The 24,433-nt window shown below is 37.4% G+C and overlaps 3 protein-coding genes across 3 annotated transcripts; 2 read left to right on the top strand and 1 right to left on the bottom strand.

Annotated features, from left to right (window-relative positions):
• The first annotated feature begins 4,232 nt into the window (after nt 1–4,232).
• Nucleotides 4,233–4,874, top strand: LOC145089429 (uncharacterized). The gene has a single exon (XM_079027868.1). The coding sequence runs from the start codon at nt 4,233–4,235 to the stop codon at nt 4,872–4,874; it is 642 nt and encodes a 213-aa protein (XP_078883994.1).
• A 3,842-nt stretch (nt 4,875–8,716) lies between these two features.
• Nucleotides 8,717–10,206, top strand: LOC145089428 (uncharacterized). The gene is made up of 3 exons (XM_079027867.1): nt 8,717–8,883; nt 9,613–9,764; nt 9,857–10,206. Exons 1-3 carry the CDS (start codon nt 8,717–8,719, stop codon nt 10,204–10,206), a joined length of 669 nt encoding a protein of 222 aa, XP_078883993.1.
• Nucleotides 10,207–17,227: 7,021 nt separating this feature from the next.
• Nucleotides 17,228–18,870, bottom strand: LOC145089426 (secreted RxLR effector protein 161-like). Its single transcript, XM_079027865.1, has 4 exons — nt 18,331–18,870; nt 17,584–17,670; nt 17,495–17,502; nt 17,228–17,306 (listed from the first exon to the last, which is right to left on the bottom strand). The coding sequence occupies exons 1-4, from the start codon at nt 18,868–18,870 to the stop codon at nt 17,228–17,230; spliced, it is 714 nt and encodes a 237-aa protein (XP_078883991.1).
• Nucleotides 18,871–24,433: the final 5,563 nt, after the last annotated feature.

Raw genomic sequence — 24,433 nt, 5'->3', positions numbered from 1 at the left:
AAGAAGAATCAAGTAGGCAGAAAGATAAAAGTTTCTCCATTCTAAGAAGAAGGGAGAGTGCCTTTTATGCTTTATGATAAGTCTTAATGATTAAGAACCATATCTCAATTGATCCTCTAAGTGAGTCTTAGTACAATTTCATGTCTAAGAAGAGGAATCAAGAATTGAAGAAATGGTTAAATCAAGAAGTCAATCATACTTCTTTCCAAAACAAGTCTTAGAGTTAAGATTGTGAAATTGAGTAATAAGTATTAAGAAGATTTATAACATTCATCAAATGTGGACAGTTGTGATGTCTTGGATAAGACAAAGACCAACTAGGACCAATTTATGAAGTGTTTTGATAAAAACTACACTAACTCTTGAATATTTGTTTGTCAAGAAATGTTTATTGACAAGAGAATCTTATATGTAAAGGAGTCAGTGGGAGTCTTAATGGTCTTGAAAGGTTTCAAGAACAAATCAAAATAAACCTTATCCATCATCACTAGCACACGAGTTGAGGTTTACAACCTATCGTGTTGACACTATTTTGTTTCTGTGCCATTCCAATTGAGTTAATTATGCATGTGAGTTTTATGAGTTCTCATTTGAACGCATAAAAGGCAGACACCTTGATCAATGGAAAGTACATTGATAGGAAAAGGTGAGCTGCTTAACTACTTGAAATACATGGTGGGCAGCTGTGTTACCATAAGGCAAGAAGTCAAGATTAAGAAAGTTCGGTCCATATGAGTTTGAATTTGTCGTAAACTTTGATTTTGACAAATTCACATGGATAGGAACACATACACCATTAAAATCTAAGTGTCATAAGATTCCCTCCTTCATGAAAATGACTGTGAGAAAATGCTTTCACTAAGAGAGATTTTAAAAAGATAGTGACTGTGGAAATTGGATTCTCGAATTCGATTATGGTTACGGTATCCCTTTCCATGATTCGAATTGTGAGATTTGGCAATTACTCTGAATTGTTTAGACACACATATGAGCTATCTAAGGGAAAGGTGTATAAGCTTAGATAAAGGATTATCAAAGCATTAGGTATTAGAAACATGAACTTAAGAAATTCAATAAGTATTGTTTTTCTGGAAGTTAAGCTGGTTTCTGAATACATGTCAAAGCTAGTGGGAGCATAAGTGTTATGTTTATAATAATTATCATGATAGTGGGAGCATAAATGTTATGATTATTATGGAAAGTATTGCAAGTTAGCAATATTAATTATAAAAAAACCAAAGTCATACTTTGCAAAGTTGTAAAGGTTGAATAGTTGTTTTGCTATAATTAAGGGAGAGAATATTATGCTTAATTTAAAATCTAAAGGCTTAGGTTGTGGAATGTTAATAATTTAGTCAAGGAAACATACTGTGTTCTCAAATTTCGATTATGATTACGGCATTCCTCTTCATAGTTTGAATTTTGAGAACGTAGCACATAAAATATTACGGCAGAAGATTGATAAAGTATCAAATCTTTATGTAAGACATCATGCATCGTGTCCCATACGCTTCAGGTATAGGATTGATTGCAAATGCTATAATATTTGACCATTCTAAAATTTTCCAAATGTCTAGCGCAGTTAGAGGAAAAAAGGACAAGAATCGGTTTTGACTAAGATAATTAAACAACTATCAAAGGACAATCCAAAGTTCCCCTAGGATTGGTCGCTTGTGAGTAGTTGGAAGTATAGTATTGGATGGACCATATCGACATTATTATGAATAGATAAGATTCTATTGAGAATGAGTTGTCATATGGTAAGTATGGAAAGTTTTCCATATTGGGAATTGAATATTGAAAATCTATGTCTAGATTAGAAACTTTTATGCAAAAGGATGTTCAAAGGAATGTACTTTGAGTGAGGGACATCGTATCTAAGGAATTGTCTTGTAACAATCTCCGATAGAGGACTTTGTAATTTCATTGGCAATAGTCATTGTGACTTTTAGTGCAGTGACATTACAAAAGGATCATTGCATAAAATGTTAGAATCTAGCATATTCCATAAGTGGCAAGAATTTGATATTCTTTCACTTGTGAAAAGGATTGGGAGTTGTGAAATGAGTATGATTGGAAATGTGTTCATTTGATCTATTTCACAAAGTAAGAACCATAGGTAAACATTGTGTGCATACTAAGAGCATGGGACAAGTGTTGTAATAATTCAAGTAAAAAGTTGATTACCCGAAACAACAAATAATGAGTAATCGATATGGTGATAAATAAAAGGTGTTTTATTTATGCTAAAAGGCTTGAGGCCATATGGGATTAGTATTATTCTTGTGTTTCACTTTGCATGTTTTGACTTCCTGAATAATTTAATTGGTTTAGAACAGTCAAATTATTCGAACGGGCCACGGTCGTTCATATGTTGGAAGTAGGTATGAATAAAGACTATCGTGAATTGGTGTGTGGATTGTCTAAAGAGTATTTGACATAAGCAAATGTTTGCTGCAACGTTCATGAGTGCTTATGAATATGATTTGAGCATTGGATTAAACCCACGCTCACTTGGATCACTCCACGAATTGTATCACGAGTGATTGGTGAGATGATAACATCTTATATTCTTGAAACCGAGATGTGTGAGTTGTATCTTGTAAATCGGTTGCACATTGATAATATGTAAACGCACCAGTAACTTGGTGTTATAAAACATATTGTTGTGTGTGATTCGGTGAGTGAGTGCAAGCGAGTATTGAATCAAAGTTTATCCGTTCCTTTTATCTAAAGTAGGATAAAAGCGATATCTTTCGGCCCCTCGATGATTTAGTGATGACAAACGTAAATGCTCGGCCGGGCTAGGGAAAATTTGATTTGTTCAATTAGTCAGTCGTCATAAATCGGAAGTCGAGAAATAGTACAGAGAGAATGATTAGAAATCATATCTCATACGATATCTAGAATGGAGGAATATATGATCCCTTATCTAAAGGACACGCGTATCTGATAGGATCAGAGTTGACAACGGCTTTGGAAAGCTACGATTGCAGATCAGGATCTGAAGTCATACGCAGAATAGTTATTAGAATTATCCAAGTGGGAGACTGTTGGATTGGTGTCTAAGTCCATAACTATTTTGGTATGTACTTGACCCGATGGTGCATGGACCTGTTGGGTTGCCTTCACCAAAGCAACTTGATAGGATGAATTATGGAGAGAAAGGATTAAATATGATTTATTAATATATTATGAGAATAATATATTAAAGGAGAAATCATATTGTTTAATTAATATTAGTCAAGAATTAATTAGAATTAAGTTTGTGGCTAAAAGAGATTAATTAAACTTAAGGGACTGGAATTGTAATTATAAGATAATTGCAATTGGGCTATGGATTGTCTTATATTATAAGGTTGGACGAATTCTATGGGGAAACCCATTGGAAATCGTCCAAGGCCTTTAAGGAAAGGAGTCCATGGGTTGCTTAAGGCTTAAGCATCCAAATTAGGGTTTCCTTATTAGATAACCCTAATAGCCTCACTATATATAGAACCCTTATGCTCCAAAAACGTGGTGAACTAATTGTCTAGGGTTTCCACACGTTTTTGAGAGCCTCCTTCTCTTCTCCTCTTCATCCTCTTGCTCTTGGTGTTTGTGAACCATTAGAGGAGTGACATTTGTGACTCTAAGCTTTCTAAAGTCAATACAAGGAGGATTTGAGATTGTTATTGCTACATAACAATCAAGGTATGATCTAAACCCTAATTATATGTTATATTGATTATCATATGCTAGATCTAGGGTTTATAGTCTTGGATGAATTGCATGTAAAATAGAGAAACCTAGATCCAAGCATTAGGGTTTGTATGAGCACATAGGATGTTCTTATAGATAAAACCCATCAGCTACAACTCTTCCTTTATCTCTTTAGTGCCAAAAACTAGTGATCTGTTATCTTTGAAAGATTATAGATCAATTAATCTTGTGGGTTGCTTGTATAAGATCCTCACCAAAATTCTTGCTAATCGGTTGAAGCTTGTTTTAGACAAGATAATTAGCCTAGAGCAATCAGCATATGTTAGTGGTAGAAGTATCTTGGATAGCTTGCTTTTGCTCAATGAAATTGTCTCATGGGCCAAAAAAGTTAGGAAAAAGGTTTAATTTTTAAAGTTGATTTGGACAAAGCATGTGACTTTTTGAGTTGGTAGTTCTTAGATTTTATCATGGAGCAAATGGAGGATGGGTGGAAATAGCGTAGATGTATTAGAGGTTGTATTTCTATGGAGATGGCTTGCGGTCTTCATCACTTTCATTGTCTTTTGATTGGAAATAGCGGACCTTCTATATCTCATCTTATGTATGTTGATGACATGACATTTATTGGCGGTTGGTCTGAGATAAATTTTGTGAATCTTAATAGATTACCTCGTTACTTTTTTAGTGCTTCAGTTTTGAAGGTGAATCTTCACAAAAGTAAGGTGTATGGTATTGGTGTTGATAATTTAGAGGTTAACAGACTTTCCAGCATCTTCAAATGTGAGTCCATTTCGTTTCTGTTTATTTATCTTGGGTTTCCACTGGGGATGAATATGAAACTTGCTAAAAATTGGAATCTAGGAATGGAGAAGTTTAAGAAGAGGTTATCAAATTGGAAGGCGAAAGCGTTGTCTTTTGGTGGTCGTCTCACTCATGTGAATTCGGTCTTAAATAGATTGCCTCTGAACTATTTTTCAATCTTTAGAGCTCCAAGGAAGATCATTCTTATGCTTGATGGTATTAGAAAGAGGTTTCTTTGGGGCAATGATGGTGAAAAGAGAAAAATAAATTTGGTTTCTTGGGATTTAGTCACTAAACCTAAGAGAGAGGGAGGTCTTGGTGTGGATTCTCTCGAGTCGGCTAATTTGGCTCTTCTTGCCAAATGGTGGTAGAGATTAAAAAATGAAGGAGGTAATTCCTTTTGGCCTTCATGCATTAAGTCAATCCATAAATTAATACTCATTGATGATAAACCTATTGCCAAGAATTCCATAAAAGGTGTGTGGTTAAGTATATCTCAAATGGATGTCGACTTGCATGATTAGGGTTTGTCCCTTTCTGAGCTTTTTAAAAAGGTTGTTGGAGATGGTAGTGGCACTTATTTTTGGAAATATTTGTTGTGGAGATATTCCTTTGAAAGACTTATTTTCGAAATTGTATGCTTTAGAGACAAACAAAGATCATATTATTTTAGATAAATGCAACAATGAGAATGATGTTGGTTCAAGGTGGATTTAGAGTTGGCCCAGACAGCTTAGAAGAGGTAGGGAGGCTGCCTAATTTTCAGATTTAATTGTTTGGCTTAACAACTTTTAGTTTGTTGGTGGAACGGACATGTGGCGGAATGATGATGTTACTATTGATTTCTCTATTAAAGTGTTTTGTGTCTTGATTAATAAACATGATAATGTTGGGGAGAATTCTTTCAAGTGGTTGAATTGGATCCCTTTAAAGATTAGCTATTTCGTTTGGAGATTATTTAAAAGCAAGATCCCTCTCTTTTAAAACCTTGTGGACCATGGTATTAATGTTCATTCCACCGTATGCCCTTTTTGTCATATTAGCGTCGAAACTCTAGATCAAGTCTTCTTCAACTGTGATGAGGTGAAGGTGTTATGGAGTTGGCTTGTGGGGTGGGCTGCGATTATCAAGAATCCTCCTTATTCATGCTAGGATCTTCTGATTCGTCCTAGGATCTTCTGGAGATATTGAATTCTAAGGTTACTGACCAAAAAAAATTCAAAAGCATAAGTTGGCAATTACTTATTTCGCCTTATGGGTCATTCAGGAAGCGTGTAATGATATTGTTTACATGAACATTCGGCGAGCTTCGATGCTTTTGGCAGATGATATTTGCATTAACACATTTAAGTGGATTAAATTTAAATCTAACTCAGGTTATCTTGATTAGTCGATTTGATATACTTCTCCTCTTACGAATGTTCTCTTATACTCAATTTGAATCTTTGTATTTGGCTTAAACTTCTTGCTTAAGTCTTTTGCTTTATGTTAATGCTATTATTTGCCGTTCAAAAATAAATAAATAAATAAAAATAACATGCATATTTATTTTTTTATAGGAAAAAGATCCATAGAGTACCCCCATTTATGTGATGTATAGAGTACGCAAAAAAGAGGAAGATCATGAGAATGCAACCACAAAAAATATGCATCACTTCCCTCATCAAGCCAACATGAAGGAGATGTGAATGGAATAAATTATGACCTCTTAACCCCTTTTTGTCTTTCTTTGGCCCCATTGGCATATTTACCGTTCTTTATATGTTAGCGATTATTAGAAATGATTTCAAAGTTTGAGAGAGAGCCGACTGTTTTTCAGCACTGTGTAAGCTACCTGTATGCAAAAATGGTAAATTAGTCATTTTATTTTATCTAAAATGCATTGTGAAAAAAGATAATGCCCCAAGTATTGTGTGTGTATGTGGTTATGAGTTATGAAATTGAGTATCTGATAAAAGATAAGATATTGAGAACCCGACAACATTAGTGCAACTTTCATGTGCAAAAATCCAATAATTAGTTCCAGGTCAAAGCATATCAATCTAGATTTTCACTTTTTCAGAGAGCAAGTTGAAACAGGGGCTCTAAAAATTTGTCATGTTTCTTCTTTGATCACCTAGCCGACATATTTACAAAGCCCCTGAATAAAGAAAAAAATCAGCAATCTTCGTTTCAAGCTTCAAGTCAAACCTACCCTTCAACTTGTAGGGGTGATAAATTAATGTTTATTATTCTGACTTAGTCCATAGTTGTTTGTTGTACATTGACTTAGTCCTTAGCATAGTTGCACGTGTACCCTACTGTTTAGCTTTTCTTGTTACTCATTTCATTGTATATATATCACTTCATTGTGTGTGTGTATATATATATATATATATATATATATATATCACTGTATGTTTGCCAAAGGATAGATCGATATATACAATTGTTTTTCTCTCTCTTGTTCTTTAGGTAGCAACGATTTTAACATTTTATCAACTGCGTTGTACCAATACAAAATAACCAACAATTTTAAACCGTTTGCCAACCAAAAAGCATGGGAAGTTTCTCGCAATCGTCCAAAATGGGTCCTTTATCCGTAAACGACGCATATGGGATCTACCACCGATTCCAACAAAAGTCTGAGTACATCCGAGTCGGACATTGGTGTTAACCTCGACCCGACGACCTCAATGATGAGTTCGACGCCACTGAGGGGGAGGGTCCACTAGACGTCCAACTTCGTCGACCACCGGGAAGGGACAAAGCAAGAAAGAGGGCGTCTTCTAGCGGAAAATAAACCAATGAGGACGTACTAGCACAGAAAATCAACAAAACTATAAGTTTTTTAGATTTTTTTAGTCAAACGGAGGAACAACGTCGCCGACAATTGGCACTCACCGATCTTCAAATTATAAACACGGTGCCGCAACCGAATCTCGACCCAGAAAATTTAAGGGCGTTTTCTGAAAATTCAACGAGAAGTTCTCCACAAATATCGCAACTAGATTCTTGTTTTTATGTTTTTTTAGTAATTTAGGTTTAATTTTCTATGTTACTTTTATGTTTTTTTAGAGGTAGCACCACTTTTTCGGTGGGTTGGGTGTGAAGCTGACGTGATTCAAAGGTGGCACCCCTTTCTCGGTGGATTAGTGGTGACCACTCCCCACAGCTTGAGATTAATGAAGTTAACGCCTCGATACATGTTGATGATGTTGAGGCTCATGTGAACAGAGGATGCGATGACGATAGGGTTGATGATGTTGAGCTGCAGTTTAGCGATAATCATTTGGGCTTTAGTGTCTCTAGTAGGCCCATAGGTAATTCTCTAGTGGACTCGGACCATTCCAATCCTAATATTGACTTTCCTTTCTCTAATCATGGACCAGAGGCCTTCTTGGAAGATAATTTTATCCCAGACCTAAATAAAGATGTTGAATTCGATGTGAGAATATCTGAGATTAATGAATTTGGGGATAAAGTTGTAGATGGAGGCAAAACACGCAAAAACAAACACTCTTCAAGGAAAATCTAGATATGGAAAGAATAAAATATCGAAATCATATGAGACTAGAAGAAAATCTACATATGGTTCGGATGAGGTGAGCTCTGCTGCTTCTATGAACTCGATCTTTATAGAATTACTCAGAACTATGAAATTAGGTGAATAAGTGAGATTTAACTCAATCGTTCTAGTCAAGCCATGACGGATATTATTGAAGGTGAAGGTGTTCAAAAGAAATGTCAATGAATAGTCTGTCAGTAAACATTAGTGGTGTTGGTGGGTTGTAAATTTACCTGGATTAGCGAGGACGGTAAATATCTTAGTAAATTGGATCGTTTTCTTGCTTGTAGTACATTTATGGAGAAATAGGGTTTATCTTCTGCAATCATTCTTCCTAGGAAATTTTCCTGATCACTAACCTATTACGTTATCGTGTTATCGAGTCAGTGCTTTGATTTTGGTCCAGTGCCTTTTGGCTTCTTTAATTCTTGGCTTTCTTTGGAGTGCTTTGATAGTATTGTTAAGAAGGCTTGGGAATATTCATTTCCGTCCGGTAAGTCTTACAGGAGATTTGCTCATGCTCATAAACTCAAGCCTATTAAAAAATGTTAAGATGGAGGAGCAAAACCTTCTTTTGTCAAAAATTGATCACATTGAATTAATTGCTGAAGAGCAATCTTAACAACTCCACAAAGAGATTGTCATGAAAAATGGAAGATCAGATTTATGGATTTAGATGCGATTTACAGATCTAATTTGAAGCAAAAAGCTCGTTTGAGATGGGACATTGATGGCGATGAGAACTCTAAGTTTTTTCATGGTATTGTTAACAATAATAAGCGGAAAAATCGAATTAATGGGCTGAATTTGGATGGTGATTGGGTTTCAGAGCCGTAAAAAGTTAAAAATTAAGTTTGGAAGTTTTTTCCAATAAATTTAAAGAGCCATTGTATAATCGTCCTAAAATCATAAGTAACCATTTCTAGAAGTTGTCGGTTGATGATGTTAAGTTACTAACGGCTTCGTTTAGTGAAGAGGAGATTCGTAATGCTATTTGAAGTTGCAGTAGTGACAAGGCGCTAGGACGGATGATGGGTTTACCTTCAACTTTTTGAAGTATTATTGGGACTTGATTAAAAGGGATATTATTTTGTCCGTTAAAGAATTTAAGGCTTCGGGTATCTTCGCAGGAGGCTGCAACTCTTCCTTTATCTCTTTAGTGCCAAAAACTAGTGATCTGTTATCTTTGAAAGATTATAGATCAATTAATCTTGTGGGTTGCTTGTATAAGATCCTCACCAAAATTCTTGCTAATCGGTTGAAGCTTGTTTTAGACAAGATAATTAGCCTAGAGCAATTGGCATATGTTAGTGGTAGAAGTATCTTGGATAGCTTGCTTTTGCTCAATGAAATTGTCTCATGGGCCAAAAAAGTTAGGAAAAAGGTTTAATTTTTAAAGTTGATTTGGACAAAGCATGTGACTCTTTGAGTTGGTAGTTCTTAGATTTTATCATGGAGCAAATGGAGGATGGGTGGAAATAGCGTAGATGTATTAGAGGTTGTATTTCTATGGAGATGGCTTGCGATCTTCATCACTTTCATTGTCTTTCTATTTGAAATAGCGGACCTTCTATATCTCATCTTATGTATGTTGATGACGTGACATTTATTGGCGGCTGGTCGGAGATAAATTTTGTGAATCTTAATAGATTACCTCGTTACTTTTTTATTGCTTCAGTTTTGAAGGTGAATCTTCACAAAAGAAAGGTGTATGGTATTGGTGTTGATAATTTGGAGGTTAACAGACTTCCAGCATCTTCAAATATGAGTCTGTTTCGTTTCTGTTTATTTATCTTGGGTTTCCAGTGGGGATGAATATGAAACTTGCCAAAAATTGGAATCTAGTAATGGAGAAGTTTAAGAAGAGGTTATCAAATTGGAAGGCGAAAGCGTTGTCTTTTGGTGGTCGTCTCACTCATGTGAATTCGGTCTTATATAGATTGCCTATGTACTATTTTTCTATCTTTAGAGCTCCAAGGAAGATCATTCTTATGCTTGATGGTATTAGAAAGAGGTTTCTTTGGGGCAATGATGGTGAAAAGAGAAAAATAAATTTGGTTTCTTGGGATTTGGTGACTAAACCTAAGAGAGAGGGAGGTCTTGGTGTGGATTCTCTCGAGTCGGCTAATTTGGCTCTTCTTGCCAAATGGTGGTAGAGATTAAAAAATGGAGGTAATTCCTTTTGGTCTTCATGCATTAAGTCAATCCATAAATTAAAACTCATTGATATTAAACCTATTGCCAAGAATTCCATAAAAGGTGTGTGGTTAAGTATATCTCAAATGGATGTTGACTTGCATGATTAGGGTTTGTCTCTTTCTAAGCTTTTTAAAAAGGTTGTTGGAGATGGTAGTGGCACTTATTTTTGGAAATATTTGTTGTGGAGATATTCCTTTGAATGACTTATTTTCGAAATTGTATGCTTTAGAGACAAACAAAGATCATCTTATTTTAGATAAATGCAACAATGAGAATGATGTTGGTTCAAGGTGGATTTAGAGCTGGTCCAGATAGCTTAGAAGAGGTAGGGAGGCTGCCTAATTTTCAGATTTAATTGTTTGGCTTAACAGCTTTTAGTTTGTTGGTGGAACGGACAGGTGGCGGAATGATGATGTTACTATTGATTTCTCTATTAAAGCGTTTTGTGTCTTGATTAATGTTAGACTAAGTTTATGTGTTGCATTGTATTTTACTTAAATTAGAGGGTACCTAATTGTGTTTATCTAACCTATATATATTAGGTTCATATGTATCGTATCTTTGAGATAATCAATAATAAACACACGGTTTGATTTGGTATCAGAGCCAAGTTAATCTTTACCTTATTGGCGGCATCCTCACAACAGCCTCTTACGCAAGATAAACCCTAATCACCGATCTGTCAAGAAACTTCATGGTGACCATTGCTGCTTTCACTACACAGGAGAAAACTTCTCATAATTCTCATAAATTCGCTTTTACCCTCACACCCACAAACTATGGGTATTGGAAGGGCATGCTAAAACCCTTTCTTGTCTCCAACAATCTGTTCGGTTATGTCGATGGTACAATACCATGCCCTGAGCCCAAAGTCGGCATAGGAGAGACAATTACAGACAATCCTAGTTACTCTCGTTGGATTTCTAATGATGCTCATGTCCGTATGATAATCATCTCTACCATCTCAGAGGCTTCCTTCCAGCATGTTCAGGGTACTACCTCACGAGATCTATGGCTACAATTAGAACGTGTTTATGCCCCAACCAATTCTTCAAGAGAGTATACATTAAAAACCCAGTTGCTAAAACTCACCATGAAAGGCGATGAAACTCCTCTTGCCTATCTTGCACGTGCACAAGAATATGCTACTGCACTTGCTAATATTGGTGAACCTGTTAAAGACAAGGATCTGGTTCTTCTTGTTATTTCTGGGCTACGTGAAGAGTATAACGGACTCAAGTCTACCCTCTTAGCTCGTCACCCACTTGTTACCTTCATTGAGCTACATGCCCTTTTGAGTGATCATGATTATATGATAAATAAAAATCTTACTGCTGCCCCTGCATCACAGCCACACGTGTTTGATGCTTCAACAGAAACATCACTCAACATTAACAATTTTCAAAGCCAACTTCAGTCTCTACAAAGCATGGCGTCCCAGCTTGGCTTCCAACTTAATCTGATTGCTCCACAAAGTGCAAATCCTCAAGCTTTCTATGCCTCACGGCCCCCAAACAACAACTACAGAGGAAATCGTCGAGGAAACTCGCGTGGGAATAATTCGCGTTGGAATTTTTAGAATCGATCTCATGGTGCCAACTCAGGTCCCTCTAGGAAATTCTCTTGGGCCTCCACACAAAACACTGTATTTGGTCATTGCAACCATTGTGGTATTGGCCATATTCCATCCTAGTGTCCAAATAACCAAGATGCAAGTAACTCGTCAAAACCGAATTTGCAGGCAAAATTTCGCAACCTTTGCTGACAATGTCTCTACTTCCGGCACTACTTGGTTCCCTGACACAGGTGCAAACTCCTACACCACACCAGATCTGTCCAACCTTGACACCTCTGAGTTCTATCGTGGTCCTGATTCTCTTCATGTTGGTGATGGTAACTCTCTTCCTATTCTTCATATTGGATCCTCAAAATGTTATTCATCTAATAAAACCTTTAATCTTTCCAATATTCTTCATGTTCCTGATGTCAAGAAAAATCTCTTATTTGTTCAACAATTTTGTCAAGGCAACAATGTTTTCTTTGAATTTCACTCCTCTTTCTTTGTTGTGAAGGATGAACGTACTCGCACCACTCTTCTCACGGGACCAAGTAATAACGGTCTCTACTCGCTTCGTCTTCCAAGTTTCAAGTCTTTAACAAAGTTGGCTCTCACAACAACTAAAGCTTCCTCAAGAATATGGCACCACCGCCTTGGTCATCCACATCAACGTGTGTTTGACACTATTGTTTCTAGTTGTTCGCTTCCTGTTTCTACAAAACATTGTTTAGATTTATATTCTGCTTGTCAGTTAGGGAAATCTTCCAAACTTTCTTTACCTAGTTCATCTTTTCGAAGCAATAATATTTTAGACTTAAGTTATTATGATGTTTGGGGTCCCTCACCTACTTTATCATTTGATGGTTGTCGGTTCTTTTTACTTTGTGTTGATCATCACTCTCGCTATATGTGGTTTTTCCCATTGATACATAAATCTGATGTTTTTCAAACTTTCACCAACTTTGTCAAGATGGTAGAATGACAATTCAATACCAAACTCAAAAGTGTTCAAACCGATTGGGGAGGGGAATTTCGCAATCTATCTTCCTTTTTCTCATCACTTGGAATCATTCATCGTCGCTCATGCCCTCATACTAGCGAGCAAAATGGTTTTGTTGAGCGATGTCATCGTCACATGGTTGAAACTGGCCTTACTCTCCTTGATCATGCCAATCTTCCCCAACGATTTTGGCAGTTTGCTTTTGAGACAGCCGTGTATCTTATCAATCGCTTACCATCTCGAACCTCATCCAATAGATCACCTTACCAACATGTCTTCAGTCGAAAACCTGACTACACCTTTCTTCGGGTTTTTGGATGTGAATGTTTTCCACACCTTCGCCCGTACAATAGATACAAAATGGATTTCCGCTCTGCTCCTTGTACATTTCTTGTTTATAGCCCACTACACCATGGTTACCGATGCCTTCACACCTCTACGGATCGAATCTACATTGCTCGCCATGTTCGATTTAATGAGAATGTTTTTCCGTTCAAACGCCCACCTCCTCCTAGTACCACTCATGCCGCTACGTATGTTTCATCTCTCCCAAGTTTTATACCCGATCCTACTTCTACTACTACTATTGACGACTCACCTCCAACCACACCTCCTGCATCTCCTATAACTACTCCTTTGGCAGCATCACCACCTATCACCACAGAAACTACCTCGACTGAGTCGTTTGATACCTCTCCTGATGCCACGCCACCTCCTCCTCCACGCACCCGTCCCCCACATTTACGCCCCAACCCGAAACGGACTACACCTTATAGCCCCTCGGCATATCATGCTATTGCTTCTATTACCGAACCTACCTCATTTTCGGTTGCGAGCAAATCTCAGGAATGGCAGAATGCCATGTTAGAGGAATACACTGCTCTTATCAAAAATGGTACTTGGACTCTTGTCCCTCCAGTTCCTCATGCCAACATCATAGATTCCAAATGGGTTTATAAACTTAAGCGAGACCCCGAGGGCAATATTTCTCGCTACAAAGCATGACTTGTAGCAAAGGGTTTCAAACAACAAGCGGGTGTTGACTATCATGAAACTTTTAGTCCTGTGATCAAAGCCACCACAATTCGGGTTGTTCTCTCTCTTGCTATAACTCATAAATGGTCAATCAGGCAATTGGATGTTCATAATGCATTTTTGCATGGTGACTTAAAAGAAACCGTTTACATTCGGCAGCCACAAGGATTTGTTGATCCTTCTAAACCTGGTCATGTGTGCCTTCTTCACAAGTCTTTGTATGGTCTCAAGCAAGCTCCACGAGCTTGGTTTCAACGCTTGTCCACTGTGTTGCATCGCTTTGCTTTTCGGGGTCTCGCACTGACCCATCTTTATTTATTCTGAAAACAGGTCGGACTCGAATTTACATTCTAGTCTACGTGGATGATATCATTATTACTGGTAATGATGATGCGATGATTGCTCACCTCATTCAACAGTTGGGTTCCACTTTTTCCATTAAAGACCTTGGTCAACTGCATTACTTCTTGGGCATTGAGGTTGTTTCTCGTAATTCTAACCTCATATTGTCCCAACGGAAGTATATTTTGGATATTCTTCATCGTTTGGGTCTCAAGGATTGCAAACCGGTCCAATCTCCAATGACCACCACTCAGGTCTTATATATTGGTGACAGTCCTCTCTTGCCAGATCCGACTATCTATAGACAACTCGTTGGAGCTCTTCAGTATGCTAGTATCTCTCGTCCTGACATTGCTTATGCCGTCAACAAAGTGTGTCAATTCATGCATGCTCCTACCGAAAACCATTGGTCCGCTGTCAAACGTATCTTGCGGTACTTACAGGGCACGACGGCTATATATTTGGGATCGAACTTGATCTCATGGACTGCCCGAAAACACTGTATTGTCTCAAGATCTTCAACCGAGTCGGAGTACAAAGCCCTTGCAAATACGGTGGCTGAATTAGTCTGGTTGAAAGCTCTTCTCAATGAATTGGGAGTTTCAGTTCAACGTCCTACACTTTGGTGTGACAATCTTGGTGCTACCTATCTAGCTGCTAATTCGGTTTTTCATGCTCGCACCAAACATGTTGAAGTGGATTTTCACTTTGTTCATGAACGTGTGGCTTCTGGTCAATTATGTGTTTAGTTCATTTCTACTACTGATCAGATCGCTGATGTTTTTATCAAACCGCTGTCTTCTCAAAGATTTCTCTTTTTACGATCCAAGCTACAGGTCGTTCCCCGTCCTTAGCTTGCGGGGGAATGTTAGACTAAGTTTATGTGTTGCATTGTATTTTACTTAAATTAGAGGGTACCTAATTGTATTTATCTAACCTATATATATTAGGTTCATATGTATCGTATTTTTGAGATAATCAATAATAAACACACGGTTTGATTATTAATAAACATGATAATGTTGGGGAGAATTCTTTCAAGTGGTTGAATTGGATCCCTTTAAAGATTAGCTATTTTGTTTGGAGATTATTTTAAAGCAAGATCCCTCTCTTTTAAAACCTTGTGGACCATGGTATTAATGTTCATTCCACCGTATGCCCTTTTTGTCATATTAGCGTCGAAACTCTAGATCAAGTCTTCTTCAACTGTGAGGAGGTGAAGGTGTTATGGAGTTGGATTGTGGGGTGGGCTGCGATTATCAAGAATCCTCCTTATTCATGCTAGGATAGATCTTCTGATTCGTCCTAGGATCTTTTGGAGATGTTGAATTCTATGGTTACTGACCAAAAAAAAATTCAAAAGCTTAAGTTGGCAATTACTTATTCCGCCTTATGGGTCATTCAGAAAGCGTGTAATGATATTGTTTACATGAACATTCGGTGATCTTCGAAGCTTTTGGCAGATGATATTTGCATTAACACATTTAAGTGGATTAAATTTAAATCTGACTCAGGTTATCTTGATTAGTCGATTTGATATACTTCTCCTCTTACGAATGTTCTCTTATACTCGATTTGAATCTTTGTATTTGGCTTAAACTTCTTGCTTAAGTCTTTTGCTTTATGTTAATGCTATTATTTGCTGTTCAAAAATAAATAAATAAATAAAAATAACATGCATATTTATTTTTTATAGGAAAAAGATCCATAGAGTAACCCCATTTATGTGATATATAGAGTATGCAAAAAAGAGGAAGATCATGAGAATGCAACCACAAAAAATATGCATCACTTCCATCATCAAGCCAACATGAAGGAAATGTGAATGGAATAAATTATGACCTCTTAACCCCTTTTTGTCTTTCTTTGGCCCCACTGTCATATTTACCGTTCTTTATATGTTAGCGATTATTAGAAATGATTTCAAAGTTTGAGAGAGAGCCGACTGTTTTTCAGCACTGTGGAAGCTACCTGTATGCAAAAATGGTAAATCAGTCATTTTATTTTATCTAAAATACATTGTGAAAAAAGATAATGCCCCAAGTATTGTGTGTGTATGTGGTTATGAGTTATGAAATTGAGTATCTGATAAAAGATAAGATATTGAGAACCCGACTATCAATCAAATGCAGTGCAGTACAGATAGCGTTATGATTAGTGCATGGGAGATTCTGTTTATTTAAGGAAGTAATAGATTAAAGAAGCGCATATAAGTAATTTTACGATACTTTGAAAATAAGTTTTGTTACAGCTAGCAGTAATCTGGTTATTCCATATTGAAAATTTGACCACTAAATAATCCTACAATCAAAAGTAGGAATAGGTTAGTCAAAGTGCAAAACACTAGAAAGGGTAAAACAATAATTTTCTTAAAATAACATTCATTGTCAAAAAGTGATTATGTGATATTGAATAATGAGTAAATACATCTTGTGCCGATAGTGTTAGGATGAGTGTTTAGCAAATTTCAATTATTTTAAATAACTAATAGATTGAATAAGGGCATATAGATAATTTTATTCTATATTCACTACTACAAAAAAGGGCATTACCGACGGCAAAAGCCATGGGTAATCCGTCGTTGATGGGCTTTACCAACGGAATTGTAAATGACCAAAATCTGTCGGTATATTCTTGTTGCTAATTTTTTAACGGATTTCCAACGGCTACTAAAAAATTTTAGCAACGGATTTTTCTGTCGGTAAATAGCAACAGAATACCGACCGAACATGTTTTCAAAAGATTACCGACGGAATATACAACTATTTTAGCGACGGATTTCCGTCGCTAAGCCAACGGTATTGAAATTTATTTTTTAGAAAATAATTACATAAAAATCCACTTTCTTCTATATTAAATGCACACAAATGTAATAGAAAAACACAAAGCACATAAAAATCTAATAGAAACATTTTTAAACATAAATAATAGGTAATTCTATATAAACAACTCCTATGCAAAAAATGTAATACGAAACACTAAACTCAGAAAAATCTAATAGAAACTTTTTTAAACATAAATAATAAGTAATTACAAACCACTCCTAGTTAAGCTTCTGTTCCTGCCTTGTCGGAAAACAGATGCCCAAAATCCCTAGCTGTGCAGTTCTATACCATCCATCACTGTAAAAAAATAAAAAAAAATAACATATTTTTTTAACAAATATGTGTGATTTGTGTAAGGGTATTATCACATGTTAAAATGGAACATAACACACCGTTTTCTAAGGTAAAAGTTTCAAAGTATTAATAATTTAATATAATACTAAATACAAAGACAAAAAGTTTGGCTGGACACCACTACAAAATACAAAGACTTCTAAATATAAACACCAAACATTATACACTAAATACAAGGGACAAAAAAGTAAATTTGCACTCCAACAAAAAAATGTAATACCTGAACATAGAGAATAACGTCAAATTTATGAACACAAAAAGGGTCAGCAATCATTTCGTCTGTCAAACATGCAAAAAGAATGGCCAGCTGACCTGCAAATTACATAACAAAAAAAATTACTCACAATCAAGGAAATGAACATCAACACGATGGTACTTTTCCAACCTATTTTCAAGAAACTAGGTTTTATAGTGTTATAAATTAACTACTATAAAAATTTTTAAAAAAACATGTTGGTGATCAGGCTAGAAATGATCACAATAAAAACTGCACAGGTCTGAAACAGAGGCAAGAATGCACACATAAAATTTGCTGAATTCTTCTTTATTTGACACACTCTAAACAAACTACAAACTGATTGCAATTTATAGACTCTATCACATTAAAACCTGAATTAAAAGTGCTTTTAAAACTACCAAACTATAACTGAAAACTTTAACCACCAGGTTAACCACAATGTGGTAACCGATTATTCTCTTTATTGCATCAAACTCAAATTCAAATCAGAATTAACTCCAATACTCTCCCCCCCTAATTCTGAATAGGGTCTTCAAGCTTCTCAACTCCCAGAAGACTCTTCAAGCTCCTCTCCACTTATATGCTCCACACAAATTAATCCATTTTCCACACACTCACGGATGAAATGGTATCGAGTCTCAATGTGTTTGCTCGTACCATGGAATACAGGGTTCTTCATGAGCTCTATTGCACAGATTTGTTGTCTACATATAACTTGACCTTTCTAACCTCCCAGTTGGTCAATTCCTTTAAGAGGTTTCTCAACCACAATGCTTGACAAGCCACTGATGTTTCTGCCATGAATTCTAATTCACAGGAAGACAGAGCCACGGTCCTCTGCTTTTGTGAACTCCATGTGACCAGATTTCCTGAGAGATAAAATGCCATTCCAGTTGTGCCTTTGCCATCATCACGATCCATCCCGTGACTACTATCACTATAACCCACCAAGTTTCCATCTCCTCCTTGTCTATACACAAGACCATGATTAATTGTACCCTTTACATACCTTAAAATGTGTTTTACTGCCTTTAAATGACTTTCTCTAGGTGACTCCATGTATCGACTGACCACCCCAACTGAGTAACTAAGATCTGGCCTTGTGTGTATCAAGTAACGCAAGCTCCCAATAAGACTCCGAAATTTTGTAGCATCCATTGTGGCTTCATCTTCATTCTTGGTCAAGCTAAGTTTTGGTTCCATTGGATATTTTGCCTCATTGCAATCTGCCATACCTGCTGCTGTTAGTAATTTCTTTGCATATCCCATTTAACTGATTGCTATACCCTTTTTACTTTGTTTCACCTCAATTCCAAGGTAGTAGGTTAGCAATCCCAAATTACTCATATCGAATACTTTCTTCATTTGGTTCTTGAAATCAGCTATCTTTTCTTCACAACTACCTGTCACAATCAAGTCATCTACATATACACCAACTATTAGCACCACTTTTGCGTTTTAAAGTCGGTACACGGCCTGTTCTTAGGGGCACCTGTGAAAACCCATATCCTTGAGTGTTTTGTCAAGCTTGACATTCCACGCTCTTGGAGCCTATCATAGCCCATAGAGGGCTTTATTTAACCGGTAAACCTGATGTTCCTTGCCTGCAATAACAAACCCGTCCGGCTGTGAAACGTATACCTCTTCTTTTAACTCTCCGTTTAAGAAAGCGGATTTCACATTAAGATGGTGAACTTTCCAGCCTCCCATTGCTGCAAGAGCTAGGAGTACTCAAATTGTCTCCAATCGTGCAACTGGCGCAAACACTTCATCAAAATCAACCCCTTTCGCTGTACATACCCTTTCGCGACCAACCGGGCTTTGTGTTTTATTACTTTGCCTTCTGGATCCTTTTTTAATTTAAATACCCACTTCAGTCCAATGGGTCTATGTCCACGTGGCAAATCTGTCAGATTTCACGTTTTATTTTTTTCAAGTGAGCCAAGTTCAGTTTTCATTGCTTCTAACCAGTCTCGATCCCGTGTTGCTTCCAGATAGGTGGAGGGTTCTTCACCAACAAACATTAGGTCTACTTCTTCATCTTCAATTGGGTGAGTTTCAGCATATATCTCAGGTAGAGATTGAAACCCACGCACAGGGGTATTATCAAACATGGAAGGGCTTATTCCTTGGCTGTGCTCAAAAGATGCGTTTGAAAAATCAAACGTAAGAGGGTTTGAGTTTGTTTGATTACTTGTGCTCGTGCTTGTTGGTGTCGCTGAAGGAGTAACCACCAACGACTGGAAAGAAGGATTTTCTTCATCATCCGGGTTTTGATACACTTCTTCTCCATCTGTCGGTGAATTAAAAAAACTTCTAAAATACCCAGGTTGTTCACCTTGCTCTCCGTTTTGGGCTTCAGCCCAATTCCACTTAACTTTCTCTTCAAATATGACATCTCGGCCCACCATTATCTTATTCTCTTTAGGGTTGAACAATCTATAAGCCTAGCTACCTGGTTCGACCCCTAGATACACCACCTGGATACTTCGATCACTTAGCTTGGTTAATTGATTTGATGGATTCTTCATGTGTGCAAGGCAACCAAACACTTTGACATGATGAAGCGTTGGTTTTTTTCCTTTCCACCCTTCATACGGTGTCATATCCTTTACACCTTTCGTTGGCGTTCGATTTAGAACATACACTGCATGACGAACAGCCTCCCCCCACAATCTTTCTGGCACACTCATAGTCTTCAAGAATGATCTCGTGGCTTCAATAACGGTCCGATTTCGACGCTCAACTACACCGTTTGCTGGGGCGAATACGGTGCAATTAATTGCCTTTTGATGCCTTCTTTACTGCAAAATTCTAAGAAAACTTGGGAGGTGAGCTCCCCTCCCCGATCTATCCTGAGTACCTTCACCTTGTATGGACTCTCATTTTCAACCTGAGCTTTAAACTTCTTGAAGGTTGCAAAGGCTTTGTCTTTTGATTTCAGCATATGTACCAACATGTATCTGCTAAAATCATCGACCATTAGCATGAAGTATCTGTTACCTGCCAAAGTTTGTGGTGTTATTGGACCATAAAGATCAGCGTGAATTAGCTCGAGAGATTTACTTGCTCGCCACATTGCTTCTTTTGGGAATGGTTGTCTGACTTGTTTCGCGACCAAACACCCATCGCAAACTTGTGTCGGGTGTTTTATCTTTGGCACACCTTCTACTAATCCTTTCTCAACCATTGATTCCATAACTCGAAAGTTTACGTGCCCCAACCTCGCATGTCATAGCCAAGCCTCGTCATCAATACTAGTTGCCATACAAATCGGTTGTGAAGTTTTGAGGGTGATATTGTACAACCGGTTCTTGGACCGTTGTACCTTCATTATCAATCTTCCATGTTCATCATGTACTCGTAGATACTGATGCAACATCTCAATCTTGTATCCTTCTTCTGTCATCTGCCCTAGACTCAGGATGTTACAATGCAAAGCTGGAATGAAATATACATCTGGTACAAGTATTTGATCACCATTCTTGCACTTAAACACGATTGTCCCTTTTCTTTCCTTCAATCTTCACTTTAGAACCATCACCAAAACGCACCTGTTCGGTCACCTTCTCATCGAGTTCAGCAAAGAAACTTCTCATGCCAGTCATATGATTACTGGCACCATTATCCAAATACCAAAGGTCTTCACCACTGCTCTTCTGTCCCGGGAACACCTTGTCTTCATTTAGTAACACCATGTTGTTTGACTCTTCCCCAAGGATACTCAACAGAAGTGCTTCTGGTTTATCATCGCAATTTTGAGTTTGAGTCAAGTTTACTTCATCTTTTCTTTCCTTTGGAGCTTTGCATTCTGATGCATAGTGACCATATTCTTCACAGTTGTAACACTTTATATGACTTTTATCCCTTCCTTTTTTACGATTATTGTGTGAGTCATGAAACTTTGTAAAGATTCCACGACCACCTCAGCCCCGTGTACTTCCTCTACCTCGTCCACCACTTCGACCACCTCTGTCATGATGTGATGTTCCGCGTCCCTTACCACTCGAGAAGGAACCCCCTTTGAAGCCTTTTGATTGTTTTGACCTTCTGATCGGGTGAACAACAAACTTCCTTCCCCGGTTGTATTATTGCTTCGAAGTTTCAGCCGATCCTCATAGGCCTTGAGCCTTTCTACAGTTTCCTCGAATGGCATCTCATCCACATCTGAATATTGTTCAATGGATGCTACAAGTTGCAGGTAGTTATCTGGAACGGAGTCAAGTAGTTTTCTTACGAGCACACTATCTTCAAGGGTTGTGCCAAGACTGCTGTGCTTCGAGATCATTGCACCTAGCTTTCCCGCGAACTCATCTATAGACTCCCCGTCTTTCATCCGTAAGGCCTCGAAATCACTCTTGAGAGTGTGTAATCTTGCTTTCTGAACTCTATTAGCCCCGAGAAACCTTGTTTTTAAAGAATCCCACACTTCATTTGTTGTCTTCTTCTTTGCCACCTGTAACAAGATGTCTTCCGGTATTGCTTGGAAAAGATAAGCCCGAGCCGACTTGTTCTTTTTCTCATCCACAGCTTCTCCCCCTGCTGGTTCAATGGATTCCCATACTCCCTGGGCATCCATTATAGCTTCCATTTTGATCGCCCACGTGGTGTAGTTTATGGGAGTCAACATCAGACATTGAAATGGCACTCCACCATTCTCTCTTGTAACAATTTGGCTAGATGACGACATAGATTCGTAGCGGATGTATTTGGGCATGAACTGAAAGCTCTGATACCAAGTGTTGGTGATCAGGCTAGAAATGATCACAATAAAAACTGCACAGGTCTGAAACAGAGGCAAGAATGCACACATAAAATTTGCTGAATTCTTCTTTATTTGACACACTCTAAACAAACTACAAACTGATTGCAATTTATAGACTCTATCACATTAAAACCTGAATTAAAAGTGCTTTTAAAACTACCAAACTATAACTGAAAACTTTAACTACCAGGTTAACCACAATGTGGTAACCGATTATTCTCTTTATTGCATTAAACTCCAATAAAACATACTAAAAATTGAAACAAACCATCATGATCGAGTTTGTTCCTTGTCTGGCAAGAATCATGGCCAATACCATAAAAATCTTGTGCACTTAATAAACATACACAAAGTTGAACACAAAGCTAAATTGTTTTGACACATGGCATTTATGCACTCTAGTTGGGACTGGTATCATTCTCAAGGGGACTGATTTAACACATGGCATTTATGCAGAAGTGATATGATAAGAACCAGAAAATTAAGCAGGCAAATGATTCAAACTTTTATAAAAGAAAAACCAAATTCGAGATGGCAAGTCTCCGTTACAAACAAGATGACAAAAACTGAATTATTCAACAACTGAATTCAAAAACAAACCCTGCTATATTATTAAAAACTGAAGTTAACTGCTCTTGAACTGCTCCTCTCCCTTCAGTTTTCTCGGTAGTTTGTTGACGCAATGGGTCTAACCAAAATCCAAAAATAGTATTAAGTTGCTCTACATCTACTGCTTTGACCCGTGTCTTTTTCCTAGAGTATAGCTTGAGATTTTTATCTTTACTTTCCCCCTGGGAAAACAACTTGTCTTCAAGGTGAAAATTAAGAAATTGCTCAACTAATAAGTCGTATGTCTCCCAGGTAGCTTCTTCTACAGGTCGTTTATGCCAAGATAACAGTAATTCTAGCACCAGTTGGCCTGCCTCTCTCACTCAGCGATGATCTAGAATTGAAGCGGGTTGGACATCAATTTCCCAATCTTTTGTTATGGGTAATGGCACAATTGAATCGGAAGAGACTTAACCATGAGTCGGTTTGAGCATGGATACGTGGAAGACAAGATGAATCTTAGCATTATCCGATAATTCGAGCTCATAGGCAACATGTCCAATGGCGCGTTTGATACGGTAAGGGCCAAAAAATCGAGGAGAAAGCATATATTTCGATAGGGTTGAATTTTCAGAAAGACGTGGTCTCCAACCTGATAAGTTACCACTCTTCGTTTAGAATTAGCTTGATTGTGCATGCGATTCTGAGCTTTAGTGAGATTGACACGAAGAAGTTTTAACATATCATCACTATCAATCACTTGATGTTCCAATTCAACATTTTTTGTTTCCCCTTTGGTGTTATACGAGTACTCTGTCCATGCGATGTAAGAGCTCCATTTGGTTGGTTGTTCATGAGCAAAACAACGTAAATAGGCTTCGATACATCAGTTGAGTATTTCGGTTTGACCATCTGTTTGAGGGTGGTAGCTAGTACTTAGCTGCAACTTGGTTTGGTTCAAACGAAATAGTTCCTGCCAAAAGGTACTTAAAAAATAACATCCTGATCAGAAATTATGGAGTGAGGAAACCATGTAGACGAATGATTTCCTTACTGAATAGGGCAGCTATGATTTTGGCTGAAAAAGGGTGAGATAAGCATAGGAAATGGACATATTTACTCAGACGATCCACCACCACTAAGATAGTATCAAATTTGTTGGATATAGGTAGTCCAACAATAAAATCCATGGAGATATGCTCCCAAATTTGAGTTGGAGTTGGTAAAGGTTGGAGTAAACCTGTTGGGGATAATGTTTGATCTGGAGACGTGTGACATTCTTGAAGCAATTTGAGTTTGAGATTGGGTATATCAGGAATGACCATTCTGCCCTTAAAAAATAAAAGTTGATCATGCAAATAGAAATCTGGGATTGATGATGGGGAGGACTGAAGTTGTTGGATTATATTTGTTATGTAAGCATCTTGTTGGAATCCCCCTTTGATGTCGGTTACCTCCACACAATAAGGAATCGACATAGTCAATAACTCACCAGAATAGGGTTTCCGTGAGAGTGCA

Source organism: Lactuca serriola, chromosome 2 (assembly GCF_051521515.1).
Source record: "Lactuca serriola cultivar US96UC23 chromosome 2, Lser_US96UC23_V15, whole genome shotgun sequence".
Lineage (NCBI taxonomy): Eukaryota > Viridiplantae > Streptophyta > Magnoliopsida > Asterales > Asteraceae > Lactuca > Lactuca serriola.
The sequence above is the reverse complement of the archived record's forward strand: the minus strand, read 5'-3'. Positions and strand labels throughout refer to the sequence as shown.